Raw genomic sequence first — 13819 nt, 5'->3', positions numbered from 1 at the left:
AGCAGAGCACGCACACACTTTCCATTCTCATACTGATTTTGGTCGGTTTTTAGCTAATCAGAGTGGAGCTTACAAAGAACAGCTATAATCCTGAGTCACTTATTTTAGGTCCTTTTTTATTGTTGTTGTGTGAAAATAAAAAATGTTAATAACAGCAATCAAGCTTAAAATGGCTATCCGGCACTGACATGAATGATGTATCCATGGGACAAGTCATCAATGTGAGATCGGTGGGGTCTGACTCTCAGACCCCACGGATCAGAGCCTAAGAGTATGTGCCAGAACACCGCTCTGCACACTGTCCATCAGGTCCTATTCAGAGGAGCGAGAAGTGATCTACAATCCCAGGGATGTCGGCTCACTAGTCCCAGATCTGAGTAGTAGGCCTCATAGGTGCGGTGCAAGATCAAGCGGCAGGACGGTTTCCAAGTATGTAAAAACATAGGATAGTTTATGGAACCCAGAAACCCACGGCCTTCATGTTCCCACCATAAACAGGTTCATGTAGACTTTTCTTCTGAGAATGACGGCGCCGCTCCGCTCCATGCACTGCTTACATCTGGCCGTGGTCACACCAGGTAACAGCGGATCGGTGGGGGTCACCCATTTCAGACTGGTGAAATTATCCATTGGACAGGTCACCAATATGTCAGTCCTGGACAACCTCACCGCATAAATGAGAAATTCTACAACTTTATAACATTCTTTAGTTTTATTTGAAGGTATTAGTTTGTTGCAAGTGAAAGCGGGCCGTGTCACACACAGACGTCATCGCCAGCCCTGGCTTCTCGGATCACTGGCTGCATACAGATCTGCTGCCTCTCAACGCAAGCACAGCAAGACAGCAAAAGATATATGTCAGGGCCACTGACGTATATACCTCGCCATACTGCTTCCCCCTCTCTATAGCAACACCCCCAAGCAATGAAGCTTAGTGGCAAATACTAGCACCAGGGTTTCAACAGAGAGGGGAAGCTGGGACCAGTGAGGGACAAGGATGAAAAGCAGGAGGGTACAATGGCGAGACAGAGGGGAAAAGGTCCTGATGCCTTTGATCAATGCTCCCCAGTTTGGTTTTAAGGTATACCATAAAATATGCCGATAAGCTTATGTACAGCCAAGAGCTTTCTCCACTCACACGCTCTGTTCGTACCAACATGGCATAATATGTGAACTGTAGAAAAATGCCATAAATATTGTGCCTGAACATGTAACTGGAATACGTAGACATAGAAAGAAGGAACACTTGCCCCGTACCGGTCTTAGGTCTGATTGTGGTAATAGAATCCAGATAATCTTTCATGTCCTTGTGTTTTACATTCAAGGCAATCTCAAAAGGTGTTTTATCCAAACTGTTTACGTGGTCAGGGTCAGCACCCCTATCCACCAGCTGCTGGGCCACACTCACACGTCCATGAAGGGCAGCCAACATCAATGGACTCCATCCCGTCCTTACACGATAATTTACGTCGGCTCCAGAGTCCAATAATAAACGGACCACTGCTTCATGAGCATGCTGGGCAGACGTCATCAGGGCTGTAATCTCGGGCATATCCTCTCTGTGGCCTTTACTGGTCACCAGGCTGGCATCAATATGGTCATAATTATCCACAAAAGCTCCACTATCGAGAAGCAGCTTGACCACGCTTGTGTGGCCGCCTCTTGATGCCACCGTCAGGACGCTTGCTCCCAGGCGGTTCTGTGCATTGACATCAGCACCGTTCTCCAGTAGTATAAGTGCAATATTTAAATGTCCTGACCTGAAGAATAAAAGCAGTGAGAAGATGAAATATCAGATAGCGGCTGTCCACATCAGCGTTACCATAACACATGGAAGAATAACAGACAAGTGGACCTTTATAAAAACACACAGCTTTCATTATTCATCCCCAGAATCCACATCAATATATAAGTGCTGGAAAGATCAATTTGGCTCTGTTCTTGCCTTCTAGGCAGACAACCCCCTTTACAAAAGATATATGCCTGAAAAGGGGTATTCCCAGAATCAAAGTTATCCCATATCCATAGGATAACTTACTGATTGCTGTGGGTGCAACAACTGGGACCCTCAGAGATACCGAAAGCAGCCCCCTGGATCCAGGTAATCAGGCTCTACAGTACCCCATCTTGAATGGGGCAGAGGCGTGCATACTAGAGGTCCATTCTCTGATGCGTGAGACCCATAAAGGTGCTCACATGTTCAAAAAATATGCTGTGACAGCAGATAAGGTATAAAATGATAAAAAAAGAAGTACTTTCCAGTAAAAGCCCCCACACCTCCTACACTGCTCCTATGCCGGTCTTTGCCTACAGGATTCCAGCAGTGACTGCCGTCTACAAGTGATAACTGCAGCCAATCACTGGCCTTTGCGCCATACCAAGCTCGCAAGTAAACAGGTAACACTGTAAGCTGCTGGCGCTGGAGGGAATGCTTGTATTATTATTCTAATACATTATCTCCTCATCCTCCAGTTTCCTAAAGTTGGCCTGCCCCTGTAAGCTTTATGCATGTGAGGCAATGGTCACACACAGACTCCTGCACACAGTATTTTACATTACACACTCTATTGCCCCTCGGAGAGGACATAGAAGCAGTAGAGGTTCCTGTATCTCACGGCCCTTTTCTCAGCCTACATGCTCATTCTGTTGCAGATTTGTCACAGATCTCACTGTAAAGGGGTTGCCCAAGGTTGGGATGAAAATCTGCAGTCACTTTGTGTGTCCCTAACAGCGCGCACATCACACACTGTCAGGAATCTCTGGTGCCGACGGTGAGAGCTGGCCGTTACTTGACTGCAAGTATGCGATTTACAGACCTCCACCTACAGTTTACCTGGACGTGTGATGCCTCGATCAAAACTGGTCAAGTCAGCAGGGCCAAGCATGTCTAGTTAGCATGTGACTGCATGCAAATCGCATAATGGCGGTCACATGACTGCACACTCTCACCGCTGGCACCGGAGAATCCTGACAGCGTGCGGCGGTGTGCGCACTGTGGGGGTTCAGCAGCCTGCTTTCTTTCCAAACCTGGACAACCTCTAGTTGTTGCTCTTATTTTATTATATTTTTGCTTTTTATAAATCCGCCATAGTTTCAAAGATACGGGCCTTGTTAGTTAGTGCTCATGTTTATGGTCCTTACCAGGCGGGCAGTGCTCACAGGATTCCTGGTGCATGTCTTTATGCTGCTCTGCACCATTACCTTGGGAGCAATGCCCCCCTTAATAAACACGATAAAAATGGTTTTTGTTTTTTTTTTAAATTTGTGCTAATATCTCTGGACACATATGGTGGATTATACAAAGGATAAGACTCCGTAAAGCAGTAAGAATCAAAAAGGGCAAAAAATGGTGTCTTTGACCTGGTTACAGGTCCTCTAAGTGTAGAAAGGGGTAAAATCCGTATCAGGCAACACATTCAGATGTAGAGGTGGGTATGGTGCGTACCGGGATTTCCAATGAGATCCCAGGTAGATTTTTTTTTTACTTTAAAGGGAACCTGTCACCCCACCAGGGCCTATTAAGGTAAAAGAGCCACCTTCAGCAGCACTAAGGCTGCATTCTCTGAAGATGGCCCTTATGATTAGCATCCCTAGGAACGCTGAAATAATCACTTTTATAAACTCGATTGAGTCAGGGAGGTATGATTTGTCCCTGACTCAAGCGCCTCGCACCAAGTCGCGATCTACTTACATCACTTGATGTAAGTTCCAGGGCAGTGCGCACGGCGCATGCCCGAGAAATAATTGCAGAGCTCAGGCGCAAGACAGAGAGGAGGCGGCGGCGCCCGGGGGGATTATGGACGGCTGCGAGGCACTTGAGTCAGGGAGAAAAAAAATGAACATTTAGCCTTTTTTCACAAATATTTTCTTTTTGTCCCTTTTTTTTGTTTTCACAAGGTTAACAGGAGAAATTGCACCCCAGAATTTGTTGTACATTTCTCCTGAGTACGCCGATAACCAATATTTTGAGGAAAACCACTGTTTGGACGCACTCCGGGGCTCGAAAGCGAAAGCGCGCCATTTGACTTTTTGAATGCAAACTTTGCTGGCATCATTGACACCATGTCGCGTTTGGAGAGCCAGGATGTGCCTAAACAGTGGAAACCCCCCCAAGTGACACCTTTTTGGAAACTACACCCCTCAGGGAACTTATCTAGACGTGTGGTGAGCACCTTGAGCCCACAGGTGCTTCACAGAATTTTGCAAAGGTGATCTATGACAGTGAAAAAATATATATTTTTCCAACAGAAATGTTGTTTTAGCCTCAAATGTTCTCATTTTTACAAGGATAGCAGAAGAAAATGGATCCCAACATTTGTTGTGTAATTTTCCTGAGTACACAGCCCCCCGTATGTGGTGGAAAACCGATTTTGAGGCACAGTGCAAAGCTCAGAAGGGAAGAAGCGCCATATTGGAGTTCAGATTCGCTGGACTGGTTTGAGAGTGCCATGTCACATTATTGGCAGAGCCCCCAAGGTGCCAGAACAACAGAAACTCCCCATAAGACCCCATTTAACAAACTAACCCTCTCAAAGAATTCATATAGAGGTGCAGTGATATTGACACCACAGGTGGGTCACTGAATTTTATATTATTGGGCAGTGAAGGAGAAAAATAATGACAGCTTTACCACCAAACATTTGTTTTGGCCCCAGATTTTACATTTTCACACCGGGAAAAGGGGTAAAAATGGCACTAGACTCAGGAGGGACAGAGCGTGATTTGCCTCCTGGAGCGCAAATGTAGCTAGAATACTTTGTGCACCCCTTATACAGATCCCCCAAGTTTGAAGAGCAGAATCCCCCCTCAAGTGACCCTATTTTGGAAATTATACACCTTTGGGAATTTTTCTACAGATGTAGTGACAATTTGGAAACCATGAGTGTTTTCCAGAAACAAGCAGCAGTGGATGTTGCTGAGTGAAAATTGCAAACTACTATTGTAGTGACGCTGTAGTGACCAGTACGATGTAATGACCAGTACGTTGCAGTGACCAGTACGTTGTAATGACCAGTACATTGTGCCTAGGCCGTACTTCTGGAGACACACACCTGTAAATTAGGTGGGCTCTCATCACTACAGAAATGCCAAACATGTGGGCACTAAATGTGGTTTAGGCACACTGGGATTCAGAAGGGAGGGGGCATTTGGATTTGGGAGCACAGAATTTTCTGAATTTCTTTTGGGAGCAAGGAGCCATTTAGCTTTTCCAGAGCCTTGGTGCTACGTGTAAGTCCCTATATTTCCATTAACAGATGACAGATCTGAGTGGGGACTTTCTGTTTTCATGGATTGAGTTGAAGCTTTTATTGGGAACATTTTACATAACGTTTGGGATCACATTTCTCCATCGCTCTATGCTGAACACTTATATTGGGGTTGGGGGCAGCACGGTGGTGTAGTGGTAGGCACTGTAGCCTTGCAGCGCTGGGGTCCTGGGTTCTAATCCCACCAAGGACAACATCTGCAAGGAGTTTGTATGTTCTCTCCGTGTTTGCGTGGGTTTCTTCCCACATTCCAAAGACATACTGATAGGGAATTTAGATTATGAGCCCCATTGGGGACAGCAATGATAATGTGTGCAAACTGTAAAGCGCTGCGGAATATGTTAGCGCTATATAAAAATAAAGATTATTATTATTCCATCTATTTTCTCTCTGAGTGACGTGACAGATGAAACCCCCGAGGGATGAGGCAGCAGAGTTACTCGTGACTCCGTCTGGCCTCTGTTCCGCAGTGTCCTTTTAAGACGTGCACAAAACTGTGGCAGAGCGCACTTTTATAAATATCTAAATAGACGGACACTGCCGGATCATAGGCCAGACGGCATCCACAATGCCTCCATCTGCCTCATTATAGGGAATCTTCCACTGGGGGTTCCACGGAAACTCCAGTGTAAGCACTCAGAATAGAGCACAGGATAAGTGAGAGTCAAGCCTTTATGCGATCTTTGGGAGGCAGAATGAAAAAAAAAAATCAACAGCATGCGAAGAATTGGTTTTATTTATTTTTTACACGATTCCTCATGCAGTATAAGTTATTAGGCGACTTTATTCTTCGGGTCAGTGCGATTACAGCGATACCAGATTTATATTGGGTTTTTATGTTTAGCTGCTGTCACACACTAAAAAGACGCTCTCTTTTATCAAACAAAGTTATTTGAATTGCCATATTTAGAGAGCCATAATTTTTCCATATTTCATCAGACAGAGTCATGGGAGGGCTTTTTTTTGTTGGCCGAGCTGGCGTTTTAATTGCTACCTTTTTTGGGCAAATTACATTTTTTGATTGCTTGAAATTCCGATTTTTGAGAGGCAAAAAACAAATTCAGGAATTTTTTTTTGCGGGGTGGGGGTGGGGGGGGGGGTTATGCCGTTCCGCATGGGGTAAAATTGATAAGGCAACTTTATTTTTTGGATCAGTGCGATACTCTATTTACATTTTTTTTATGTTTTTACACAACAAAAACTTTAAAATATATATTTTTGCATCTATTTATTCTGAGCGCTAGAACTTATTTTCCGCTGATGGAGCTGCATGACGGCTTGTTTTTTGCATGACGTTTTCAGTGGGACTATTTTTATTTACAACTGTCTTTTTGATCGCCGGTATGATGATAAAGCATTGTTTTTTGACTAGTTTTTTTGTATTTTTTTTTACAGTGTTCACTAAAGGGGTTAACTAATGGGACAGTTTTATAGGGCGGGTCATTACGGACATGCCACTACTAAATAGGTGTACCTTTTTTTGGTTTATTTTTTGTGTTTACATAAATAAATATATATTTTTTAGATTAATATACGGTATATATTTTTTTACCCTGACCGCTGTTCTCATACTCTTAAATGCTTTTGCATTGCAGGGAATTAGATCAGAGCATCGCAGGCAGGGAAGAGGCGTGTAGATCTTGATCTGAGCAGGAGCTTACAGGCCACCGTCCCTGGGTGACTCCGCGGTCATCTTTCCACTCGGGGTCACCATGCAGACCATCGGCACAATGCGATCGCCGATCGGAGCACCCTCCCTCTGTGATGCCCATCGATGTTGCCATTAACAGCGACATCAGAGGGGTTAACCCCTTTACCCCCAAGGGTGGTTTGCACGTTAATGACCGGGCCAATTATTACAATTCTGACCACTGTCAGGTTATAACTCTGGAACGCTTCAATGGATCCCAGTGATTCTGACATTGTTTTCTCATGACATATTGTACTTCATGTTAGTGGCAAAATTTACATGATATTACTTGAGTTTGTAGAAAAAAACAGAAATTTGGTTAAAATTTAGAAAATTTCGCAATTTTCCAACTTTGAATTTTTATGCCCTTAACCCATTCATGACCTTGGGATTTTTCGTTTTTCCGTGTTTGTTTTTCACTCCCCTCCTTCCCAGAGCCATAACTTTTTTATTTTTCCGTGAATTTGGCCATGTGAGGGCTTATTTTTTGCGGGACGAGTTGTACTTTTGAACGACATCATTGATTTTAGCATGTCGTGTACTAGAAAACGGGAAAAAAATTCCAAGTGCGGTGAAATTGCAAAAAAAGTGCAATCCCACACTTGTTTTTTGTTTGGCTTTTTTGCTAGGTTCACTAAATGCTAAAACTGACCTGCAGTTATGATTCTCCAGGTCAGTACGAGTTCATAGACACCAAACATGACTAGGTTATTTTTTATCTAAGTAGTGAAAAAAAATTCCAAACTTTGCTAAAAAAAATAAAAATAAAAATTGCGCCATTTTCCGATACTCGTAGTGTCTCCATTTTTCGTGATCTGGGGTCGGTTGAGGGCTTATTTTTTGCGTGCCGAGATGACGTTTTTAATTATAGCATTTTGGTGCAGATACGTTCTTTTGATCGCCCGTTATTGCATTTTAATGCAATGTCGCAGCGACCAAAAAAAACGTAATTCTGGCGTTTCGAATTTTTTTCTCGCTACGCCGTTTAGCGATCAGGTTAATGCTTTTTTTAAATTGATAGATCGGGCGATTCTGAGCGCGGCGATACCAAATATGTGTAGATTTGATTTTTTTTTATTGATTTATTTTGATTGGGGCGAAAGGGGGTGATTTAAACTTTTATATATTTTAATTTTTTTCACATTTTTTTTACTTTTTTTTTTTTTACTTTTGCCATGCTTCAATAGCCTCTATGGGAGGCTAGAAGCAGGCACAATGCGATCGGCTCTGCTACATAGCAGCGATCTGCTGATCGCTGCTATGTAGCAGAATTGCAGGTGTGCTGTGAGCGCCGACCACAGGGTGGCGCTCACAGCCACTGGTGATCAGTAACCATAGAGGTCTCAAGGACCTCTATGGTTACAATGGAGACGCATCGCCGACCCCCGATCATGTGACGGGGGTCGGCGATGACGTCATTTCCGGCCGCCCGGCCGGATGCGGTAGTTAAATGCCGCTGTCTGCGATTGACAGCGGCATTTAACTAGTTAATAGGTGCGGGCAGATCGCGATTCTGCCCGAGCCTATTACGGGCACATGTCAGCTGTTCAAAACAGCGGACATGTCCCGGCTTTGATGCGGGCTCACCGCGGAGCCCTGCATCAAAGCAGGGGATCTGACCTCGGACGTACTATCCCGTCCGAGGTCAGAAAGGGGTTAAATCACAGAGATATGTCACACAAAATACTTAATAAGTAACATTTACCACATGTCTATTTTACATCAGCACAATCTTGGAACCAAAATTTTTTTTTCTTAGGGAGTTGAGGGTTAAAATTTGACCAGCAATTTCTCATTTTTACAACACCATTTTTTTTTTTTTTTTTTTTTAGGGACCACATCACATTTGAAGTCACTTTGAGGGGTCTATATGATAGAAAATGCCCAAGTGTGACACCATTCTAAAAACTGCACCCCTCAAGGTGCTCAAAACCACATTCAAGAAGTTCATTAACCCTTCAGGTGTTTCACAGGAATTTTTGGAATGTTTAAAAAAAAAACAAAAAAAAAAACATTTAACTTTTTTTTTTTACCAAAAATTTACTTCTGATCCAATTTGTTTTATTTTACAAGGGTAACAGGAGAAATTGGACTCCAATAGTTGTTGCACAATTTGTCCTGAGTACTCCGATACCCCATATGTGGGGGGACACCACTGCTTGGGCGCATGGCAGAGCTCAGAAGGGAAGAAGCACCATTTGACTTTTCAATGCAAAATTGGCTGGAATTGAGAAAGAACGCCATGTCGTGTTTGGAGAGCCCCTGATGTGCCTAAACATTGAAATCCCCCACAAGTGACCCCATTTTGGAAAGCAGACCCCCTAAGGAACTAATCTAGATGTGTGGTGAGCACTTTGAACCCCCAAGTGCTTCACAGAAGTTTATAATGTAGAGCCGTGAAAATTAAAAAATCTTTTTTTTTTTTTTTCACAAAATGATATTTTAGCCCCCAATTTTGTATTTTTCCAAGGGTATCTGGAGAAATTGGACCGCAAAAGTTGTTGCGCAATTTGTCCTGAGTACGCTGATACCCCATATGTGGGAAAAAACTACTGTTTGTGCGCATGGCAGAATGCAGACTGATGGAATGGAACCCCGTAGTTTAATAAAATAGATTATTTTGTTATGGTACTCTGATATGAGTGGGGATATACAGGGGGGTATAGTGCCTTGGTATATGTATTTTTCAGGTTGTATTTGACACACATCTGGCAAGTCTGTCTTTTTAACGTTTATAATAAAGGTTACATATAAAAACTTTATTTGGACTAGTACATCATTATTCCTTAGTGGAATTGGGTTGTTGTGCAATGGATGTGTCCGCCATGACAAAGTGTCCACATGGGGGTCTTTAATTGTTTGTATATGTGTTAAGAATTGGAATCCCCTATAATATGTGGTGGTGTTGTTGGTTTGTTATCGAAGAATGTAGAGCCATGAAAATTAAAAAATCCTTTTTTTTCCCACAAAAATGATATTTAAGCCCCCAATTTTGTATTTTGCCAAGGGTATTTCGAAAAATTGGACCCCAAACGTTGTTGTGCAATTTGTCCTGAGTACGCAGATACCCCATATGTGGGAGAAAACTACTGTTTGGGCGCATGGCAGAGCTCGGAAGGGAAGAAGTGGCGTTTTGGAATGCAGACTTTGATGGTCTGTGGGCGTCATGTTGCATTTGCAGAGCCCTCATGTGCCTAAAACAGTGGCAACCTCCCAATTCTAACCACACCCCTAACCCCAACACACCCCTAACCCTAATCCCAACCCTAACCACACCCCTAACCGGAACACACCCCTAACCCCAACACACCTCTAACCCAAATCCCAACCCTAACCATACCCCTAAACCTGACACACCCCTAACCCCTTACCGTAAACGTAATCCAAACCCTAACCCCAAACCTAACTTTAGCCCCAACCCTAACGGGAAAATGGAAATAAATACATTTTTTTTATTTTCTTATTTTTCCCTAACTAAGGCGGTTATATTGGGGGTGGGGGTGTTTATTTACTATTTATAGTGGGTTTTTATGTTTGGCAGCTATCACACACTAAAAGACGCTCTTTATTGCAAAAAATATTTTTGACATTACCACATTCTGAGAGCTATAATTTTTCCATATTTTGGTCCACAGAGTCATGTGAGGTCTTGTTTTTTGCGGGACGAGTTGACGTTTTTATTGGTACCATTTTTGGGCACATGACATTTTGTGATCGCTTTTTATTCCGATTTTTGTTAGGCAGAATGAACAAAAAAAGCAATTCGTGAATTTCTTTTGGGGGGTTGTATTATACCGTTCCGCGGTTGGTAAAATTGATAAAGCAGTTTTATTCTTCGGGTCAGTACGATTACAGCAATACCTCATTTATATCATTTTTTTATGTTTTGGCGCTTTTATACAATAAAAACTTTTATAGAAAAAATAATTATTTTTGCATCGCTTTATTCTGAGGGCTATAACCGTTTCATTTTTTCGTTGATGACGCTGTATGGTGGCTCTTTTTTTGCGGGACAAGATGAAGTTTTCGGCGGTACAATGTTTATTTATATCCGTCTTTTTGATTGCGTGTTATTCCACTTTTTGTTCAGCGGTATGATGATAAAGAATTGTTTTTTGCCTAGTTTATTTTTTACGGTGTTCACTGAAGGGGTTAACTAGCGGGACAGTTTTATAGGTAGGGTCGTTACGGATGCGGCAATACTAAATATGTGTACTTTAATTGGGTTTCTTTACATAAAGAAATGTATTTATTGTAACAATATATATATTTTTTTTATTTAGGATTTTTTTTGCAAGCCAACTCCCTGCAGGACCCGGAAGGAGCCCTGCGGCCATTTTGGATCTGGGCCTGCAGGGAGGAGGATGGAGGAGACGCTCGGTGCAACGTGATCACATCGCGTTGCTCCGAGGGTTTCAGGGAAGCACACAGGGAGGCCCCTCCCTGCGCGATGCTTCCCTATGCCGCGGAAACGCTGCGATCATGTTTGATCGCAGTGTTTTGGGGGTTAATGTCCGTCCGTGACCGCTCCTGGCATATAGTGCGAGATGTCAGCTGTTATAGTCAGCTGACACCCGGCCGCGATCGGTGGCGCTCCCCCCGTAAGCGCGGCTGAACGCGTTAGATGTACTATCCCGTCGGTGGTCATACAGGCCCACCCCACCTCGACGGGATAGTACATCTAATGTCAGAAAGGGGTTAAACACCCGCGATCAGTCCTAGCACCGAAAGTGGGTGTTGCTGCAGGGTGCCAGCTGTTGTGAATTCTGCTCTTGGGTTCCCTCCAGTGGTTGTAGGTGGGAATGCAGTTGTCTCTGAGTCACAGCACTGGCCAGGTGTATCAGCTAATTGCTGTTCTGACTGGGATATTTAAGTGTGCAGGATTCATTAGCCCTTTCCAGTTGTCAATGTTTCTTTGGAAGTATTGGATCTCTGCCTGGCCTCACCTGCTTAGCTGCCAGTTCAGCAAAGATAAGTGTCCGTTTCTTTTTCTGAAGCACACTTGCTGTGTGCTTATTTTCAGTGCTGATCTTTTGTTTCTATTTGTCCAGCTTAGACTGTGTCTGCTGTTTTTCTCAGTCTGGTTGGATTCTCTGAAGTTGCAGTTATACTCTCCACGTCTTTAGTTAGATGGTGGAGTTTTTGTATTTTCTGCTGTGGATATTTTGGAAGGGTTTTATTACTGACCGCACAGAACTCTGTCCGGTCCTTTTCTATTTAGCTAGAAGTGGCCTCCTTTGCTAAGCCTGTTTTCTGCCTGCGTGTGTCTTTTCCTCTCCAACTCACAGTCAATATTTGTGGGGGGCTGCCTATCCTTTGGGGGTCTACTCTGAGGCAAGATAGTTTTCCTATTTCCATCTTTAGGGGTATTTAGTCCTCAGGCTGTGTCGAGGTGTCTAGGTTTTGTTAGGTACACCCCACGGCTACTTCTAGTTGCGGTGATAGGATCAGGGTTTGCGGTCAGTATAAGTTACCACCTACTCCAGAGAAGGTTTTCATGCTGCTCCAAGGCCACCTGATCATAACAGCCAGCTCTCAGCGCTCAGTGTGAGCCCCCATGATCGTCAGGGAGTATACGTATGGCGGTTTGCGGGAAAGCAGCTCCCAGCCGTACATGTACTGCGGATGTCAGGAAAGGGTAAACACAGATGACACTGATGGAAAACACTGATGACACCTTTTTTTAATTTTCCGATGATGTTCCAAACTGTTCCAGTTTTTTTTTCTTTTGGGCCTGTAACACACTGGTTCCCTGATAGCAGGGTACCGATGGCAGCTTACACATGTGCGCGGCGGCATCATGTAAACGCTACAGTCAGAGAATTGATGGTTAAATTGCTGCAATCGGAGCGAACTCTGGTCACTGCAGTTACAGGTACATGACGACATCTGTCTGGTATAGAGCAGGCTCAGCTCCGGAATCGGCTCCATACCCGTTGCGGCTGAGGTCCAAACTGGTCATAAGAAGTAAACAGACTAAGGCTAGTTTCACACTAGCGTTTTGAGGAGCTGCGGACGTCCTCCGTGAAGCCCCACCCTCGGCCGCTACCTCCGCCAACATCTGTTTTGCAATCGCCGGTAATTAACTGTTTACCGGCGACCGCAAAAAAAAAGTAATGTGCAATTCTCTGTCCTCTGATGTGATCGCACATCAGAGGACAGAGAAATAGGGGGATTCGGGGACCCTGCCATACTTACCGGTGTCCCTGGGTCCTCCTGCTGCTCCTCCTGGCCGCCGGCGTCTTCCTGGTAAAAGAAAATGGCGGGCGCATGCGCAGTGCGCCCGCCATCTGTCGCCATCTGCCGGCTGGCAGGAGAAGAGCAGTTGGGGCTAAAATTAGGGTTAGGGCTAGGGTTAGGGTTGGGGCTAAATTTAGGGTTGAGGCTAAATTTAGGGTTAGGGTTGGGGCTAAATTTAGGGTTAGGGTTGGGGCTAAATTTAGGGTTAGGCTTCTTTCACACTTATGTCGGTACGGGGCCGTCGCAATGCGACGCATATTTACTTACCGACGCACATTGTGAAAATTGTGCACAACGTGGGCAGCGGATGTAGTTTTTCAACGCATCCGCTGCCCAATCTATGTCCTGGGGAGGAGGGGGCGGAGTTACGGCCACGCATGCGCGGTCAGAAATGGCGGACGCGACGTACAAAAAAACGTTACATTGAACGTTTTTTTGTGCCGACGGTCCGCCAAAACACAACTGATCCAGTGCACGACGGACACGACGTGTGGCCATCCGTCATGATCCGTCGGCAATACAAGTCTATGGGCAAAAAACGCATCCTGCGGGCACATTTGCAGGATCCGTTTTTTGTTCAAAACGACGGATTGCGACGGATGCCAAACTACGCAAGTGTGAA

General features: G+C 44.3%; 1 protein-coding gene across 1 annotated transcript in view; it reads right to left on the bottom strand.

The window, feature by feature from the left end:
• The window catches only part of ANKS6 (ankyrin repeat and sterile alpha motif domain containing 6), an 81965-nt gene that overhangs the window by 53843 nt on the left and 14303 nt on the right, over positions 1-13819 (bottom strand). The window contains exon 2 of the mRNA XM_069730520.1: positions 1258-1760. Coding sequence (XP_069586621.1) covers positions 1258-1760 — 503 coding nt within the window. The remainder of the gene's footprint in view (positions 1-1257; positions 1761-13819) is intronic.

The sequence above is a fragment of the Ranitomeya imitator genome, chromosome 6 (assembly GCF_032444005.1).
Source record: "Ranitomeya imitator isolate aRanImi1 chromosome 6, aRanImi1.pri, whole genome shotgun sequence".
Lineage (NCBI taxonomy): Eukaryota > Metazoa > Chordata > Amphibia > Anura > Dendrobatidae > Ranitomeya > Ranitomeya imitator.
This window is presented reverse-complemented; position numbering and strand designations above follow the sequence as displayed.